General features: G+C 42.9%; 1 protein-coding gene across 7 annotated transcripts in view; it reads right to left on the bottom strand.

Moving 5' to 3' along the window:
• The window catches only part of AKAP13 (A-kinase anchoring protein 13), a 224,372-nt gene that overhangs the window by 105,208 nt on the left and 103,500 nt on the right, over positions 1 to 15,664 (bottom strand). For all 7 annotated transcript variants that reach the window (XM_074837772.1, XM_074837774.1, XM_074837775.1 and 4 more), the window contains 2 exons: positions 13,816 to 13,999; positions 2,762 to 2,951 (listed from right to left, as the gene is read on the bottom strand). In XM_074837772.1, coding sequence (XP_074693873.1) covers positions 2,762 to 2,951; positions 13,816 to 13,999 — 374 coding nt within the window. The remainder of the gene's footprint in view (positions 1 to 2,761; positions 2,952 to 13,815; positions 14,000 to 15,664) is intronic.

The following is a 15,664-nucleotide window of genomic DNA, read 5'->3' as shown; positions in this document are numbered from 1 at the left end:
AACAGCAGAATTCACTCTACCAAATAATGCAAATATATACCAGCCTAGTCCCAAAGGGCTTGAGCAAATGCTGTGTAAGAGCAACTTCAGATCCCTGCCTGATGGCACTCCCCAGTTCTCATCAGCATTGCTCAATTTTCTCTATATTGATGGAAATGCTACTTCAGATGTGGGAAACTCACTGATGATGTCCAAACACCACCACTTGTCTCCTACTCCTAGGACTGAACTAATCATCTATTTCTGAGAATTGCATGCATAATTAAATATCTGAAATTTATTTCTTGAATGGAAAAAAAAATTTGAAAATGATGACATACTATTAAAATTAATACATGTATTATCATGGAACAGCAGGAACATATTCAATTCCTGTCTAATCTGCATTTTCATTCCAGAGCATCTGCTTTGTCAAGGATCTCCCAAGCTTTTACAGTTTGATACAATCAAACCTTTACTTAAAAAGAACCGTCTGTTTCAATATCTCTTTATTCTCTGCAGCATATCAATGTTCACATCTTAGAAAAAGCGACTTGTTAAATTAACGAGCAACCTCAGTCCTTCAACATACACCCCACAGAGCTCCCTTGATTTGCCTGGGGTTTTGCACCGCTAACTTTCAGAGGTCATGCTGGTTTCTCACTAAGTGCCTGCGACTCTCCACAAATACAAAACTCCGATGAACTATTTCAAATATGTTATTTTTTGCATTCATTCATAAAAAGACTCCAAAAAAATATATGCATCCTAGAATCCTAACTTAAACAGGTCCCTGCAAATTTTGTTTAAGCCCCTAGTTCTCAGAGAAATAGAATTTCATACCAAAAATGTCAGCTTAAATAAGCCTTTTCTCCCTGAATATTAAAATGGCCAATCTGTTAATTGATGCATCACAAGGAACTTCTGGGTACTGCATATACATCATCCCTGCTACACTAAGGATACTGCGTTTACTTGTCCTTCCACACTCTGAGGCTTGCAAATGATGAGCACTGCCGTTGAATCACTGAATCACAGACCGCTAAATGTACTTCTGGTGTTTGCCATGAATCCCCTATTTAAAATAATCCTGCTACCCATCTCACATATATGCTGTCACCTACACCTTAGCTCCCTGTTTTTGAAGCATCCCAAGATGGGTTAGCATTGGAGGCAGGAGCATGGCATCTCCATCATCGCGTAGCACCAGGGATAGGACACACGGTTCTGCATGCAGTGGTACCCGCAGGCTTCAGCTATTTTTTTCAAGGCCAAACAAACAGGATCAAACGGCGTGCTGGCCGTCTGGTGGCTATAACCCCACAGCAGAGCACAGAGACAGTGCTGCTGGTTCCCAGCCAGGATGGACAGACACAGGCAACACAGCCAAGATCGGCAGACACAGACAACAGCAACGCTTGCTTGGGAACAAGCAAGTTTTTCAAAAGGAGGGGCCGCGGCAGCCCCAGCATCCTCACGGTGAAGTCACTCTGCTGATAGCCTGAAAAATAGAGCCGTCTCCAAAGGAAGCCAACTGGCTTTTAACTGACCCAAAATGAACCTAAATGAAATAATTACAGGGCTGCCTTCCAAATTCAAATCAGATTAGAAGTGAAACAGTGCTGGAAAGAAAAGGTCTAAACATAGCCTTTTCTGATTTCATTGTCAGGCAAAATGTACCCATCTGGCATTCGCACGAGCAAGTAAGAAGTGAGCTAGATATGCTGGCCATGCTTTAGTGTCTTTTGATGGAAAGGGGAAGAGATTTCACGGTTAGCCTCAATTTGCCAATCATGCCACCAGTTCCTGTTGAGATTGGGAGTAATTAACATCTCAGGCACCCAGGGAAGGGTGAAAATGGCTCAGCGTGGCCCATACTTCTGAATGTCCCCCCAGCCCACTGCCTGCAGACGATTCTCCCCTTCCTTAGTTAAAGGAACAAAAATATCCCATTATTTAGATCCCACACCTCTGTAAAGCAGATGTACGAGCTGAGAAAGGAACATCCACCAGTGATGCCAGCTGGCAAGACAGGCAGGTGTTTCTTAGAAGTGGCACAGAAGTGTCCTGCTATTTCCCCTTCCCATCTCAACCGAGACCCTGTAGCATCGATTTTAAAGCAGCAAGAGGAAGCCCTTTCAAAATCCCACTGTGGGGTCTGAGAGGAGTGCAGTGAGGGGATCACTATGGACACATATCTTGTGTGGCCGGGGCAGGACAGCCTCCGAGTCCTACATCAAGGTGCTAAGGAAATGGCTGTTTTCTGAATCACCTGCCCCAGAGACCTTTCCCTCAGTCTCCTCTCTGACCCTGAACTTCCCATCTGAACAGAGACATACCCATCATGCTCATTCCCCACAAACCCACCCTCACTGCAGAGCCTGTCCTGTGCTGCCTGACGGCTGCTGGACACTCCGGAGGGACGGTGTGCCTACAGGGAGGTTTTCCTGCCCATCCAAGCAGGTCCCAACCTAATGGAGAAGGCAGGAGCTGGGAGCAGAGAAAGCCCACAAGGCCAAGCAGAGCTGGCATTGCACACCCTCAATCTGCTTCTCTTCTGAGAGAGAAAATTGCTGCCTAATACAGTTTTATGAGATCTCTCCATGCTCAAACGAGAAGAAAATAGGCAGGTGTCTGCCTGGATGCTTGATAATGACATCCAGAGAAAATGTCTAGGTAAATACACCCCCCGAAGGGTGCCTACGTATGGAAGTCCTCCCCAGGTGCCAGGCTGCAACCAGCCAGCTCCGCTTCTCTTTCATCATCTCAGTTTTTTCCTTACCATGTGCTGGTGGCTCTGCATGTGCATCCGAAGGTGCCGTATGTCACTCTCCAAGCTGGCTGCTACCCCTTCCTTGGCTTCAGCCGTCAGCATGTAAACATCGAGCCCGCGGTGGTGCTTCACGCTGTAGTCCCCCGAGTGCACGGTGTGAGACAAGGTGCTCCAGGAGTCCGGTTCCCTGGCTTCCTCTCTGCAATAAAACAAGCACACATTAATTTGCAGGCGAGGAAGGATGCTGCATTGCAGGACACGCACGCTGTTCTTCACTCTGGACAGTCATCTAATCAACGGCCCGAGCAAAACAGAGCACCGGCTCCGGGGCCAGACAGACAAATACACACGCATGCTTCTTGGTCATGAAAATTAATGTGATTTAGAGTTAACGTCAGCCACAAGCTTTATTTCACAAGGTCCTTCTCAGGTAGAGAGATCTGCTTTTTTTCCCCAGACTATGAGAGACTAGCAGCAAAGGGCACACTGCTTTTTAAAATGGAATTTATTTCAGGTGAAGATCACCAAAGCAGCTGTTGCAGAACAACAGACACCTGAAAGACAGAACTGCAGAGGGACAAATTAGAAGGAATGAGGATTATCATGAGATGCTACAACTTCTACACCAAAACCAGCATGCTGCTTCACAAACACCCAACAGCTATCAATCAAATCGTAGCAATCTTTTCACTCCTGAAATGAATTTAGCTTGCCCTGTGAAAGTGCTTCTGTGCAAGATGTTCTCAGTGTTGTGGGACAGCTGTCCTTCTGCAGCACTATCACAGATTTTCTTTTTAACAATCAAAAGGAAAGAAAAGAAAGAAAGATGCTGTTGCAGATCAGAATGAAAAAATAACTCAGCAGTTACACATATTCAACAGAAATTTCTATTCAGTCATCTCTTTTCAAATATCAAACCCTGATTTTGCACAGGCTTGCGACTCAAAGCAGTAATTCTTCAGGTCTCACTGAGCTGCACAGAGGCTACATGGCCTCTTTAAGGGAGTGAGGAAACATTTATCTTATGAAGGTGTTCATCTAAAGCTTCAGGTTTACGGATTTCATTTTGAATCAGAACTGAGTCAGGAAACCCAAAATCTGTTTTAATTGTTCCAGGACAGAGCCTTTCTCACAGCACCCCTCCAAGCACTGCATCCCCCCAGAGAAATGTGGAGCTGAGCAGACATGGGGGCTTATGCTGATCTGCTCAGAGGTGTGAGAAATTGAAATTTCTCCATTTTCCTTTCAAGTAGGGCTGCAGCTACCAACAGCCAGCCCCAGCTGAGAGCACGTCCCCTCCCTGCCGCGGAGACCAGCCCATCACAACAGGCATCCCCAGATGTCCCTCTGCAGCACAGCTCTGACTGTATGCAAGTAATCGGGGATTCAAGAACGTACATATACAGCAAATGTACACCGTCAACCAGGTGAAATCACACAAAGATTTCAGCATCTTTAGCAACTGGTTTCTTACTTTAAAAGTAGCAAACCTTTCTAATGGGCAAGTGTTCACCTAGCAAACCACAGGGCTACCTCTCTGGGAAGCCATGCAATTTGAAAAGCAAAGTCATAACGAACAAATGATACCATGACTGGCTTCAGGAATGGGCAGAGCAGGGTGGGGAAACGGTTGGATGGTTCATCATATGGCAGAGAAACCTGTGCAGACAACGGTGGTGGCAGCAGTTGTCTCCACTCTGCCCCAGCACAACCACCCACCCGGTTCTCTGACTCATTTTGGGTTAAATCTGCAAGGAAATTTAGACAAAGCGAAACTACGTCTTCCAACATTCATCACTATGTAACCCAACTGACTTCAGTGGAATTACTCTTGATTTAAACAAAATCAGTATTTTCATAGAGAAACAGAAGGAAGCATCCAGTTTTTGGTGGTGATTAGTATAAATCCATGGAGGCAGTGAAGTCAACTGAGCCATTACAAGTGACTAAAGAAATGACCTTCCTTTAACAAGGAAACACAGACCTTTCTGTCTGGAGTATTTTTCTTTTCAGCTGTCATATATGAGAAACCACTGTACTCAGGGGCTCTCTCAGAGTACAACGAGGCAGTCAGCACAAAACCCATATTCACCCACTCATGGTGAAAACATCAGCTGGATTAAAGAACTGAGCACGATGAGTCTGCTCCACTTTCTCATCAGCTTCAAGGACACTTACGGGCATCTTCAAATCGGCACCCACAAAGCAGCCTGCACAACTTGAGCCTTAAAGGACCCTCAGCAACTTCAAAAGCCTCAAAATCTGGAGCAAGATGACAGGCAGAGTCCCCTGAAACACTGTGAGCACACCCACCCCTCCTGCAACCTGCCATCTTCACCTTCACAGGCCCAGAAGGATCAAATAATCACTTCTGCTAACAAAGACAGCAATTTCCTTTCATATTCAAGCTGCCAATCTGTATTGCACTCTGTAAAGTGCTTTAAACCCTTTGAGAAACCTAGATTTTTCTCACATCTAGCCAAACAACTCCAAGCTCTCATTTTTAGTAGCAGTCACCTACGTGGCACAAAATCAAGCAGTAAGATGGCTCAATCTACTGACTCCTTCAAATCCTTCCTTTCATATACTGCTGCATCCTGGCACTAATGGTCTGCAGCAGAGAGGACAAATGAGTATTTGCAAGTGTTAACTTGTTTGCACACCCCTATTTCTGTTGTTCAACCAATCACTTCCAAGGCCTACACTGAGCTCAACCATTTGTGTCTTTCCTGCGTGTCTCACTGCAAGTCCTGGGTTTTACTGAGATTATAAAAACATGCTTTCCTCCAAGAAAAAAAAAGCTTTGCAGTCATGCATTTTGTACTCACTGGTTGTGAAACATGCTTATTTTGTACAGATTAGGAATTTCTCTGGTGGTTATATAGAAGGGCATACCCACGCTGGACTACTAGGATATAAAAACAGATATGTAAATATTTACTGAAGTTTTATTAACAAAAATGTACATAGAAACTCCAGCATTCGACAAGTCTGAAAATCTGCTTCTGTTCAGCATAAAAATTCAGTTTGCTGCAGTTTGTCAGCGACAAGGGAAATCTGTCTTCTTAGGAGGTTTAACCATCCTGGGGCAATTCTTTCTTACTCTCCCCTTTTCAACAGCTTCCCATCAAAATATGTAAAAGATACCAGTGAACTGAAAATCTCATTGGCATCATCTCGGAACCCAACTGTTGCAGAAGAAAGTATCTTGCTTGGTTAGAAAAGCAAGGACTGCTCAGTAAGGTTGACAGTGTTCACTAGCTCCACGCTCGGCACAATCATGCCGTGTCCCACTGAAAAAGCCTGGAAGAAGTCCTCCAGCTCCAGTCCCGGCTTCTTCTGTCCCATGGAGGTAAACGCAGAAGGGAAATTGCTGGCTTCAAGAAAGGACAGACTTACCAACCAGTCCTTTATCTGCGGAAAGGTGGCTCAAAGAAGGATGCCAACCCCAAACAGGGCAAGACGAAAAGCAAACAAGCCTCAAAATACTCTCAGGCCATGACCTGCTCGATCTGGGAGCTGATTAGATTGCTCAAACCGCAGCATCACCTCCTGCCCATTCAGCATGTAAGACAAGACAATAGGTAGTGTTTTTTTAAACCTCCTGGCATTGCCTGAGCAAACTCATCCCTGGCAAAGAGGAGCCGTGGTGTACTCGTGTGCTGAATCTCTTCTCATCTCGCGGGGGAGCGGATAAGATGGCCCCGTGGCCAGTGAGCAGCGGAAAGAGGGAGAGGAAAGCCTGCAACGACACAGTGCAGCTCCTGGCTTCCTGCAGATATGGGCAAGATATTTTTAAGAAGAGGGAAGATAAGTGAGAAAGGGAAAACCAAAAAAAACGAGTAAAAGCTCTGCCCGCCTTCAAAAGCTGCAGAAACTGTGCTTGGTAAGAAGGGCTTGAAATCAGGTGGTGCCAGTGCTCTGGGCAGGCATGTTTTCTGGTACGGAGATAAGAGGTTTTAAATGGAGGGGAGAGGAAGAGCAGGGGGGAAGAGATCAGAAGACAAACAAAAAAGCTTTAGTGGGTTAAGCAAAACCTTGTGTTAGGAAGATTTATCCCAGTTTTACAAACGGGCAAGAAAGGCAGTGTGGGAACTCAAGGTGTTATTTCCTGGGGATATCCCCTCCAGATTTCTGAGATGGACTTTGGCTGAAACAAAACAAACTCAGTAGTGTTGCCAGCTCTTACGATCTTACTGCAAGCCTGACAACAGCTGTGGGTTTACTCTGAAAGCACCAGCTCCTAGATTCATGTGCTAAAGAAGAAAAAGTCACCTTAATTCTATTTTTTTTAAAATTAAACAAAGCCACAAGCATTATGGCTGCAATGAAAAGCTAGACCATGCTAGAATTTAGATGCTCTTATCTGTAAAGGCAAACAAAAACTAAACTGAATTTTAATTTTACATTCTTTTTATTACTATTATTACAATATCACACTGAAAATACTAGATCAGAACTGCAGTGGGTTTGGACACTGAACTGATTTCAGGATTGCATAACCTACCCTTCAATATCAGCTTAAATATTTAACAACTGGATTCGAAATATTTAATGCTAACTTCTCAGTCCATTGATCAACACACTATACAGTAGGAAACCAATCAAGACAGAAAAGCTGCCTTGGTCCTTCAACAACTATTTGCAGATGCACATATACTAAGAGAGCACATCCAGTATTTCCTACCACAAAGGGGCTGCACTCATAAACCCAAGCATTTCTTAGGCCCCAATATTAATGATACATGAAAAAAAAAAAAAAATGCAGCTACAAACAGTCATCAACTATATTTGCCAAAAAGTATGATGTCTATTCCATAAGAATAACTGTCTGTTATTAAATGCACTTTTCCATTTGTTTAATTTCCGTAGTCTTATCTAACAAGAAATATACCCTGCTCAGAGTGTGGAGCTGTAGGTCCAACACAGAACTCGGTGTCAACTTGGAGTCTCATCAGTAAACAAAATAAATTTAAGGTGTATCTATGAAATGCACTCAAGAGTGAAAACAGATGCCATCTGTTGCATTTTAAATACAAAACACAGTCATGGAGGCTACTTTATCAAGCAATGTCTTCTTTAGAGCTAAAAAAAGCATCTCAGATCAGAATAAGTGATATGGAAGGAAGACTTGTCTCTGCAGAACATCTCCACATGCTGCAAGCAAGCGTGACCACAGACTCTGTAACACAACCCAAAGATGAAGCCATCGCTTTGGCTGCCTCTGACACAGCAGTTTACAAAGTCCTCCCCTACAGTAATCTCTTCAAACTTCAATCCCTACCATGAACGTCACTACTTCTAGCAGATCTGCTCCAGAGACTAAATATGAGTATCCTAACTGGGTATTCAGCTAACCCATGCCTGAGGCCAAAACCCCAGCAGTTCTGGGAAATCACTTATCTGCATTTTCTAAATTTATCCTGAAACGGAGCTCATCTATCATAATCACTTACCAACCACACCAGGCTGTTCAGGGCTTACGGCCCCTATAATTTTTGGGATCACCTCCATATCAGGATTGCTAGGGGAGGGAATTGTTTTCTTCTCTTATCTTACCAAATCATCTCAAATCTCTTTGAAATCTCTTCTTTCTCCTCCTCACAGGCCTGTTTACATGAACATCATCTCCCAGGACGTCCAATTTCCGAGCAGGATACCAGAGACAATAAAAAGCTGTTTCTACCATATGGACAAAGCCACTTCCCTCTCTTCTGTATTCAGAGTTGGATACATACAAAACAAAGGAGATGAGGGAGCCAACGAATGAAAATACAAGTCTTCACAGGGATGTGAGAACACACTAGGAAGTCAGTAAAGCTGGAGCATGCAGTGGGTGAGTAGGTGGGAAGAAAGAAACACAAACTCTTCCTACTCCATCACATTCACACCTGGTTCTCCCGTTCCTCCACTCCCAGTCTGCTCCTCTGCTGTGGCCAGAAGCAGCTTACCATCTTTCTAATCATGATGATCAATCAATTACATGTTTCAAACAATAATCTTAAAGTTCAGCAATACTCAGCCACAAAAACAGATCCTGTTGAATCACTGCTCCTCCCACGCTTTTGCAGCATCTCTCATCAGGTCCTCTTTCACTGCCCTTGAAGCGTCTTTGAATTCCCCTTTAAATGTTAATCTTGTGCCAGCACTTACAAAGTAAACTGTTCTCCTCTCCAGACCATAGCAAGACATACCCTAAACCTACTGCTTGGCACCCTGACAGCAATCAAAAGAATTTGTTGCTTGTTTTGGGGTGGAAGAACAGGGGGAGAAACATCAGCATTACTTCAATAAATTCTTCAACCACTGATTTGCTTAGCCAGAAATAAAATTTAAAATATGCATAGCATCACCTGCCAGTGTGGTGGCAACCTTCTGGTCACCAGAACGTCCCCAGCTGTGTCCTGCTCACATTCCCAATAAATACTGGAAGACATGAAGTAACCAAAGGGGGACTCAGAGCCTTGCGCACTTCGCTCCCAGCTCACAATAACGGCACGGGTGCATGCAGGAAAGGGGTTCAGCCTACACATTCTCATGGGTATAAGCACCCTGTTTACATACAGCTGCCACGATCTGGCACTGAAGCCATAGCAGTCAGCAATGTTTTCAGCCCCAGGAAACTAGTGATTTTGGAAAGCATCTGCACCACAGACGGTTCTTTGCCTACACAAAGACTGAATTTAATGGAACAACCTAACACCCCAATTCAATGAAAAATGTCCATCTTTAACTATTGTCCCAATTTGGCAGGGCACTGTAAGAAATGTTTACTTTTAAGACCACACTTAAACTCTGCTGAACATGAACTGGGCATTTCTGCATTAAACTCATGCTTAAAGGACTTGCTAAATTGGGGTGCAAAGAAATGAGGTACCAGGCAAATCCTCTTGCAGCTCTGGCTCAGAAAAGGAGAAAAGTGTGTTCAATTATAAAAGTAAAGTTACTGAAAAAGCTTCCTCATTTGAGACGCACCACGGAGATTACAGCACAGACTTCACCAATTACTTACGTAAAATCAGAACAATAGCAAGTGATAATCACGGGTTGCAAAACATTTCTAAAACCCTTCTGCTACCAGTGAGTTATTCCTCATGTGTGTTAATTAAATCAGTTTAATTTTGGAAATACAGACTTGTACTGACTTACAGTTTCACATACTGAGCCACCTGGTCGTTACCAGATTTGAAGGGAGAGCAATCCCAGTGCTGTGCAGAAGTGCTTTGTAGCAATAAGCAAGCAAAGAAAACAGCAAAACTAGTATTACAGTAAACTCAGAGACTGTTACAACTCTGAAACTTCTCCTTTGCAGGGATTACAAAAATGCAAGAATTGTTTTATGGGCTTTACTGTTCTCTTACTCCCCTTTTTCGGGGGACATAAATCACTCTCAGCTGTGAAGAGACTACAAACATTTGGCTTCACAGAAAAAAACCTGGTATCTTGGGGTTACTAGACAGAACTCTGTTCTGCTGAAATGAAATCAGAAATAAAATCAGTGTTTGTATGTTTTACAAAGCGGCACTTCCAACTTCTCTGAAATTCCGTACGCTCACTATTTCTTGGAGCCATTTTCCTTGCCTGACTTTCAGAGCACGGAAGAACATGGAGCTGGCAGGCAGATTATATTACTACACCGAACTGCATCTGAAAACATCAACTACTGCAAACTGCAGCTGTCCTATTGCAAGAGGCCAAGTTACTCACACGGAGCGTACTATCCCCCTCTGCAGAGCCAGCCCTTCTCTAATGAGCAGAGCAGCCCAGCTCTGCCAACACCCTGCAGCCAGCGTTGCCCAATTTAAACACTGGGAAGTAACAGGCTTCAAGGAAGGACCCTCTGCTTTGGAATTTGCTCCTACCGGACTCAGAAATTGTTGAAACTCAGAGAGGGCTATGCAACCTGTTTAGTTTCCAAAGCTTCTTTATGCAAATAAAGATAAGTTATTTAGATTGCATTTAAAATTTATATTTTTTAAAAAAAAACCAAACAAACTGTTAAACAAGCTGCTAGCAAGCAAATAAGAATGTTCCAAGAGAAAATCCTTATATATATATATTATTTTTTCCCTAAAGAAATCCTGCCCTTAGACTCTGTCCTATTCTACTTGCACCACAGGACAATATTTACTGTGCAGTTTTAATCAGCTAATCAGATAAAACAAGCACCCTCAGGAATGATAACACAACCGATGAATAAACAATGCCGCCGGCATCCTGCTCTCCATCTTCAGCGACCTACGTGTGCTCTATCACAGCTCCTCAGTTTGGTCTCAGAAGCAGCAGCACGTGCACCTTTCCTGACAGAGGATGCAAGAGCCAGTGCACAAGCTTGAGACTACGGAAAGGAATACTTCAAGGGTTGCAAAATGTAAATTGGAAGCATCTTTCATTTTTTTTACATGAAGAACTGCAACAGCTGAAAAGGGAAAGCTCATCTGATAAACAGAAATTCAGAATGTCACCAGTGTAATTAGTTTTTGAGAAAAATATTTACACTGCAGCTGAATCAAGCCGACTTGCAGCGGAACCCTGGCAAAACTACAACAATGGAGAAGGTTTTGTGTCTGCTTTTTAATGACTGTATCCTAATTACAGCAAAATTTCACCCCTTCCCAGTGCTGGCTGGGAGAATCACTGTAAAATGCAGGGTCCTGCAAATTAGCAAGCAAGCAAACAATAAAATCCCCCCAAGAATAATGCATCACAACACACACTGCATTCATTTATTTGGCGAAGTGCAGTTTAATTACTTGTAAAAATAATGACTCCTTTGTACGGGCTCTCGCTAACATGCGTTGCTGCTCTGTATTTTGCTGAGTGGTACAAGTTGTGTGCCAAATTTCCGTGCATGGATTATACAGCGTGTGCATAAGCAGAGTGCAGAAAAGAGGTTGTACAGTATCCATTGTGTTTTGACAGCACATAAATGGCATATACTCTCTTCATGGAATTTGTCTGCTTTTCTGTATTTTGAAACTCAATATTTCTACTCTCAATAGGGATTTTCAAGCCTCAATCCCATCTCATTGCAGAAAATGCTAAACCCAATAAAAATCTCTGCTGGGGAATCAGGATGTGCCTGTTTTACAGCCGCCACCCTCCCGTGGGGAAGAGCTGTGGTGGTTCCCATGTCACACGGTGCTCCCACCGCTCCAGACAGCCCCGAGCTTGTAGCATGATGCTCCACCACCATCCCACCCATTGAGAAAGGGGTCCACAACTTCCAGTGTCCACAGATTTCTGTTTGCAGGGCTTCATGGAGATAGCAGGGTTTTCAGAGTTGCGGGGTATGTGGCATGGCTGTCACGTGTTTATACATTATATCTCCACTCAGCAGCCCAAGAGGAAAACTAACCATAATGAACAGTTTAAGGATGTGCTAAGAAGAACAGGAGCTGGCATCTTGATAGTAACATTACTGAAGTTGCTAGTGTCTTACTTTCAAAGATCAACTGTAAAGGTCATCAGAGAAATCCCTTGGATTATACCAGCAGCATCCATTGAAGGGAATGATGGCACAGGGCAACGCCATGTAATCCAAGCACTGTTCTTTTTTCTTTCCTCTGAACAAGAACTGCCATTTCAGTATTGGAACTGGTTGTGAAATATCCCACCAAATACATTAATAGCTGTTGTAATAGTTCTATTTACTTCCCATTTCTTTTTAAATTACCATCTCTACTCATATTCAGATTGCAGTATTTGCTGTGAGTTCTATAATCAAGTTTTGGCCAACTTTAGCTTTCTGTAATAAAGTTTTGGCCAACTTAAGGTTCTTGACAGTATATAAAGCCTGTTAACATGGTTAGTCTCACCTTGGAGAACTTTGCTGCAGTTATAGGATGAATTTGCACATTCCAATTTTACAAAATAGCCTGCAAGAGTTGTGCGTTTTCACAGTATCACTGTTGAACTCGATGGAGAAAAAAGTAACATTGTCATCATCTCTCGATTAATCCCAGCCAAGGGTGGCAGAAGAAAAGGTTAGAGTATAGCTCCTGTCCCACCCCGCACCTTCTCCTTCACCCTCACTTTGCACATGGTTGGCTAAATCGTTAAAAGATGAAACTTAAATGCAATCACTCCAGCAACACGGATCATATTTTTTGCCCTCTAACACTCCACCCAACAACTATAGAAAGCAGAACAATTTAGAATTTGTAACAAAAAAATGTTGCGTGATAATGTGGACGACACAGCAGGCTCCTAAACATGACACTGGGTCACTCAACATAAACCCTAAGTATCTGAAAATTCAATTCAGAAAAACAAAGTTAATAACAAAGCTTAAGAGAACCAGGCATCAGAATAACACACATGCAGATGAAATCTTTTCTCCTTTACAAACAGCCCCCTCGGGACTTATTTAAGCTCCTTGTCTTTATTAGCCTCAGCTTTGAAAGCTAGTTCTCCAAACATTTGCTATTCAAAAATAACTTGTCATCTTCTGAAGGATTCCTTGTAAAACACTGGAGTAAATGCTCATGCCACTAGTTACTTGCTATGAGTTTGTAAGATCTGGCTGCTTCTCACAACTCAAGAGATAACAGTTTCTGTTGTTAAATACTTGCAGTAATTCTTACCTAAATTTTTTACCTATACTGGGAAGACACCTATTCTCTACAAGATGCTGCCTTATTTCAACACAATTACCATTATTTCGTTTAACCAAAAACCTCTAAATCTACAAAGTAAGAACACAACCATCACCATGAAGCCCACTAGATCCTCTCTTTTGGGCAGCTATGCTTGTTTGAAGAAAAGCTTTTTCACGTGTATTTGCGTAAGGTTTGTCTTAATTAGTTGGTATTAGTGACTCACTTTGGGCTTTAAGAGACAGCTGGAAGCAGAACTCTGTGCAACAGAAAAGGAGAACATAATATTGCACTTCCCCTAAACCCTAAGGACCTGCCCCCGTTGTTGCTAGCAAGAAAAGTAAAAGCAGAATTATACAAAAATTGCCTTTAAGGGTGGAGTATAGCTCTTAGACACTATTCAGCGATAATGTACAGCAAGCATGACACAAAAAACTAGCAGAGGAACCATCAAATCATCCTTACTCTGTCAAAAGCTGGTGCAGCTTCTGGTAGCCCCTCTCCAAGGCCAAGCTCACGGGCGTTGCCCCTTCGTTGTTGTGGATGCTGAGAGCTCCTCTTCCACCCGGCTGCTGGAGCAGAAACCACGTCAGTCGCAGCAGACCCAGCCTCACTGCAAAATGCATCAGTGTTTCCCGAGGGATGTTCTCTGGGAAGAAAGAAGAAAAAAGAAGTGGGAATTTGTAGGCTGAGGATTAGGTGAATGCCATATCCCCACCTCCAGCCACACCACACACGACGGCTGGCATAGAGCTGACAGCCCAAAAGCCGAGGAACCTGCAGCACCTGGAAAAACACACTGGCTGCCAATAGCCAGGAGAGACCAGTACTTTAAAGTGAGGGACAAGCAAGTTACAGTGGGACTGGACGTGCTTGGGACCTCTTAGGGTGAGACTGTCCACAGAAGTCAACGAGCAAAAAACACCATTTCATAAACAGCCACAGCAACCAAGTTGCAGTGCTTCCAGACAGAACCTGGCATGGTCAAGTAGGTTTTTCTAGATGTCCAAGCCTTCTCCTCACTCACCCAGGACCAGGTTTTAGGAACGGACTAGTTTTTGTTATTTAATAGGATGCTGATTTGTCCCAAGGCATGAAGAAAATAAATTACATTTGAAGCACAAATCTAAAGCAGTTATAAAAGAGAACAGTTTAACCTCTCATGTAGACAAAAAAATGTGAGGATTTTGCTTTCCTGGTTTGACAATGCCTCGAACCAGCTTTTCTCAGCTTTATACAGTAGCTTGATCATTCTGAGTAGCAGCATTTATAAACTAGCAATCTCCGCTGCTGCTTTTTACGTTTAATAACCGTGACCTTCTAATCTGGTAAAAGTCACTCTTGAGCCTAAGCTTTCATCTCAGAAAAATATCCCCCTACTCTAAAAGCTGCAGTCCTAGAATGATGCTCTGAAAAGCTTCAGCCAGAAATGAGCTCCAGATGCACTGCTGAAATACAGTATTTGCAGATCAAAGCCTGCTACTTCTGTATGAAGGGCAAAAGCATTTGGGTTAAAAAAACTGCAAGAAATAAAAATTTGTTCTTTTAATTAACAAAGGAATTCAGTATTGACTGGCAGCAACAACAACAAAGCACCAACTGGGTCTCAGTAAACCATGCCAATGAGCACACTTGGTATAATACCTTTAATATCATAGCTATGATTTGTTTGGTTATTAATTTGGTTGCCAGCCAAACCTATACAGCAGGTTTAAAAATACAAGTACATAATGGCTTTAGGATTTAATTAAGTATTTTTTACTCAAGTAGTATGCCCCAAGAGAAATCACTTCTTTAAAGTGCTGTTGTTTTTCTTGCTTACGTGCTTTCTTAAGGGACATCGTTAAGACCTTCAGTGAAAAACAAAGCAAAAATGGGGAGTTCTCCCCTGCCTGACACACAGTTTTTCCCAACATTTGGATCAATTCCTGAAGAACTAATCTGTATTCAAGAACCAAAAGCTTTCTGGCACCGTCTCTCTTCTGAATGACTCCAAATTAGGTCTCTGGGCTATAAACCAATCCTTCCCCCCTAACCTCCTCTTGATTACCATAAAGCAAAACCATGCTGTCCTGAATATGTGAGCATGTCTGAATGGAGGTTCCAGCTGATCAGGAAAAAAGGGAATAGCTGAGCTCACTCAGAGACAAATTCTCAGTCTGTGGGAGAGTAATGACAAGGATTTTAGTATTAAGTGCTATGGAGCGTAACGCTTTAGAAATAAACAACGCAACAAGGTAGTTAATCCATGGTTGTCACAGTCTTGGACTTAAAGAATAATGAAAAATAACACACCGTATAGACAGACGTAAAG

The sequence above is a fragment of the Strix aluco genome, chromosome 12 (genome assembly GCF_031877795.1).
Source record: "Strix aluco isolate bStrAlu1 chromosome 12, bStrAlu1.hap1, whole genome shotgun sequence".
Lineage (NCBI taxonomy): Eukaryota > Metazoa > Chordata > Aves > Strigiformes > Strigidae > Strix > Strix aluco.
Note: the sequence above shows the minus strand (reverse complement) of the source record. Positions and strands in the feature narration are given on the sequence as shown.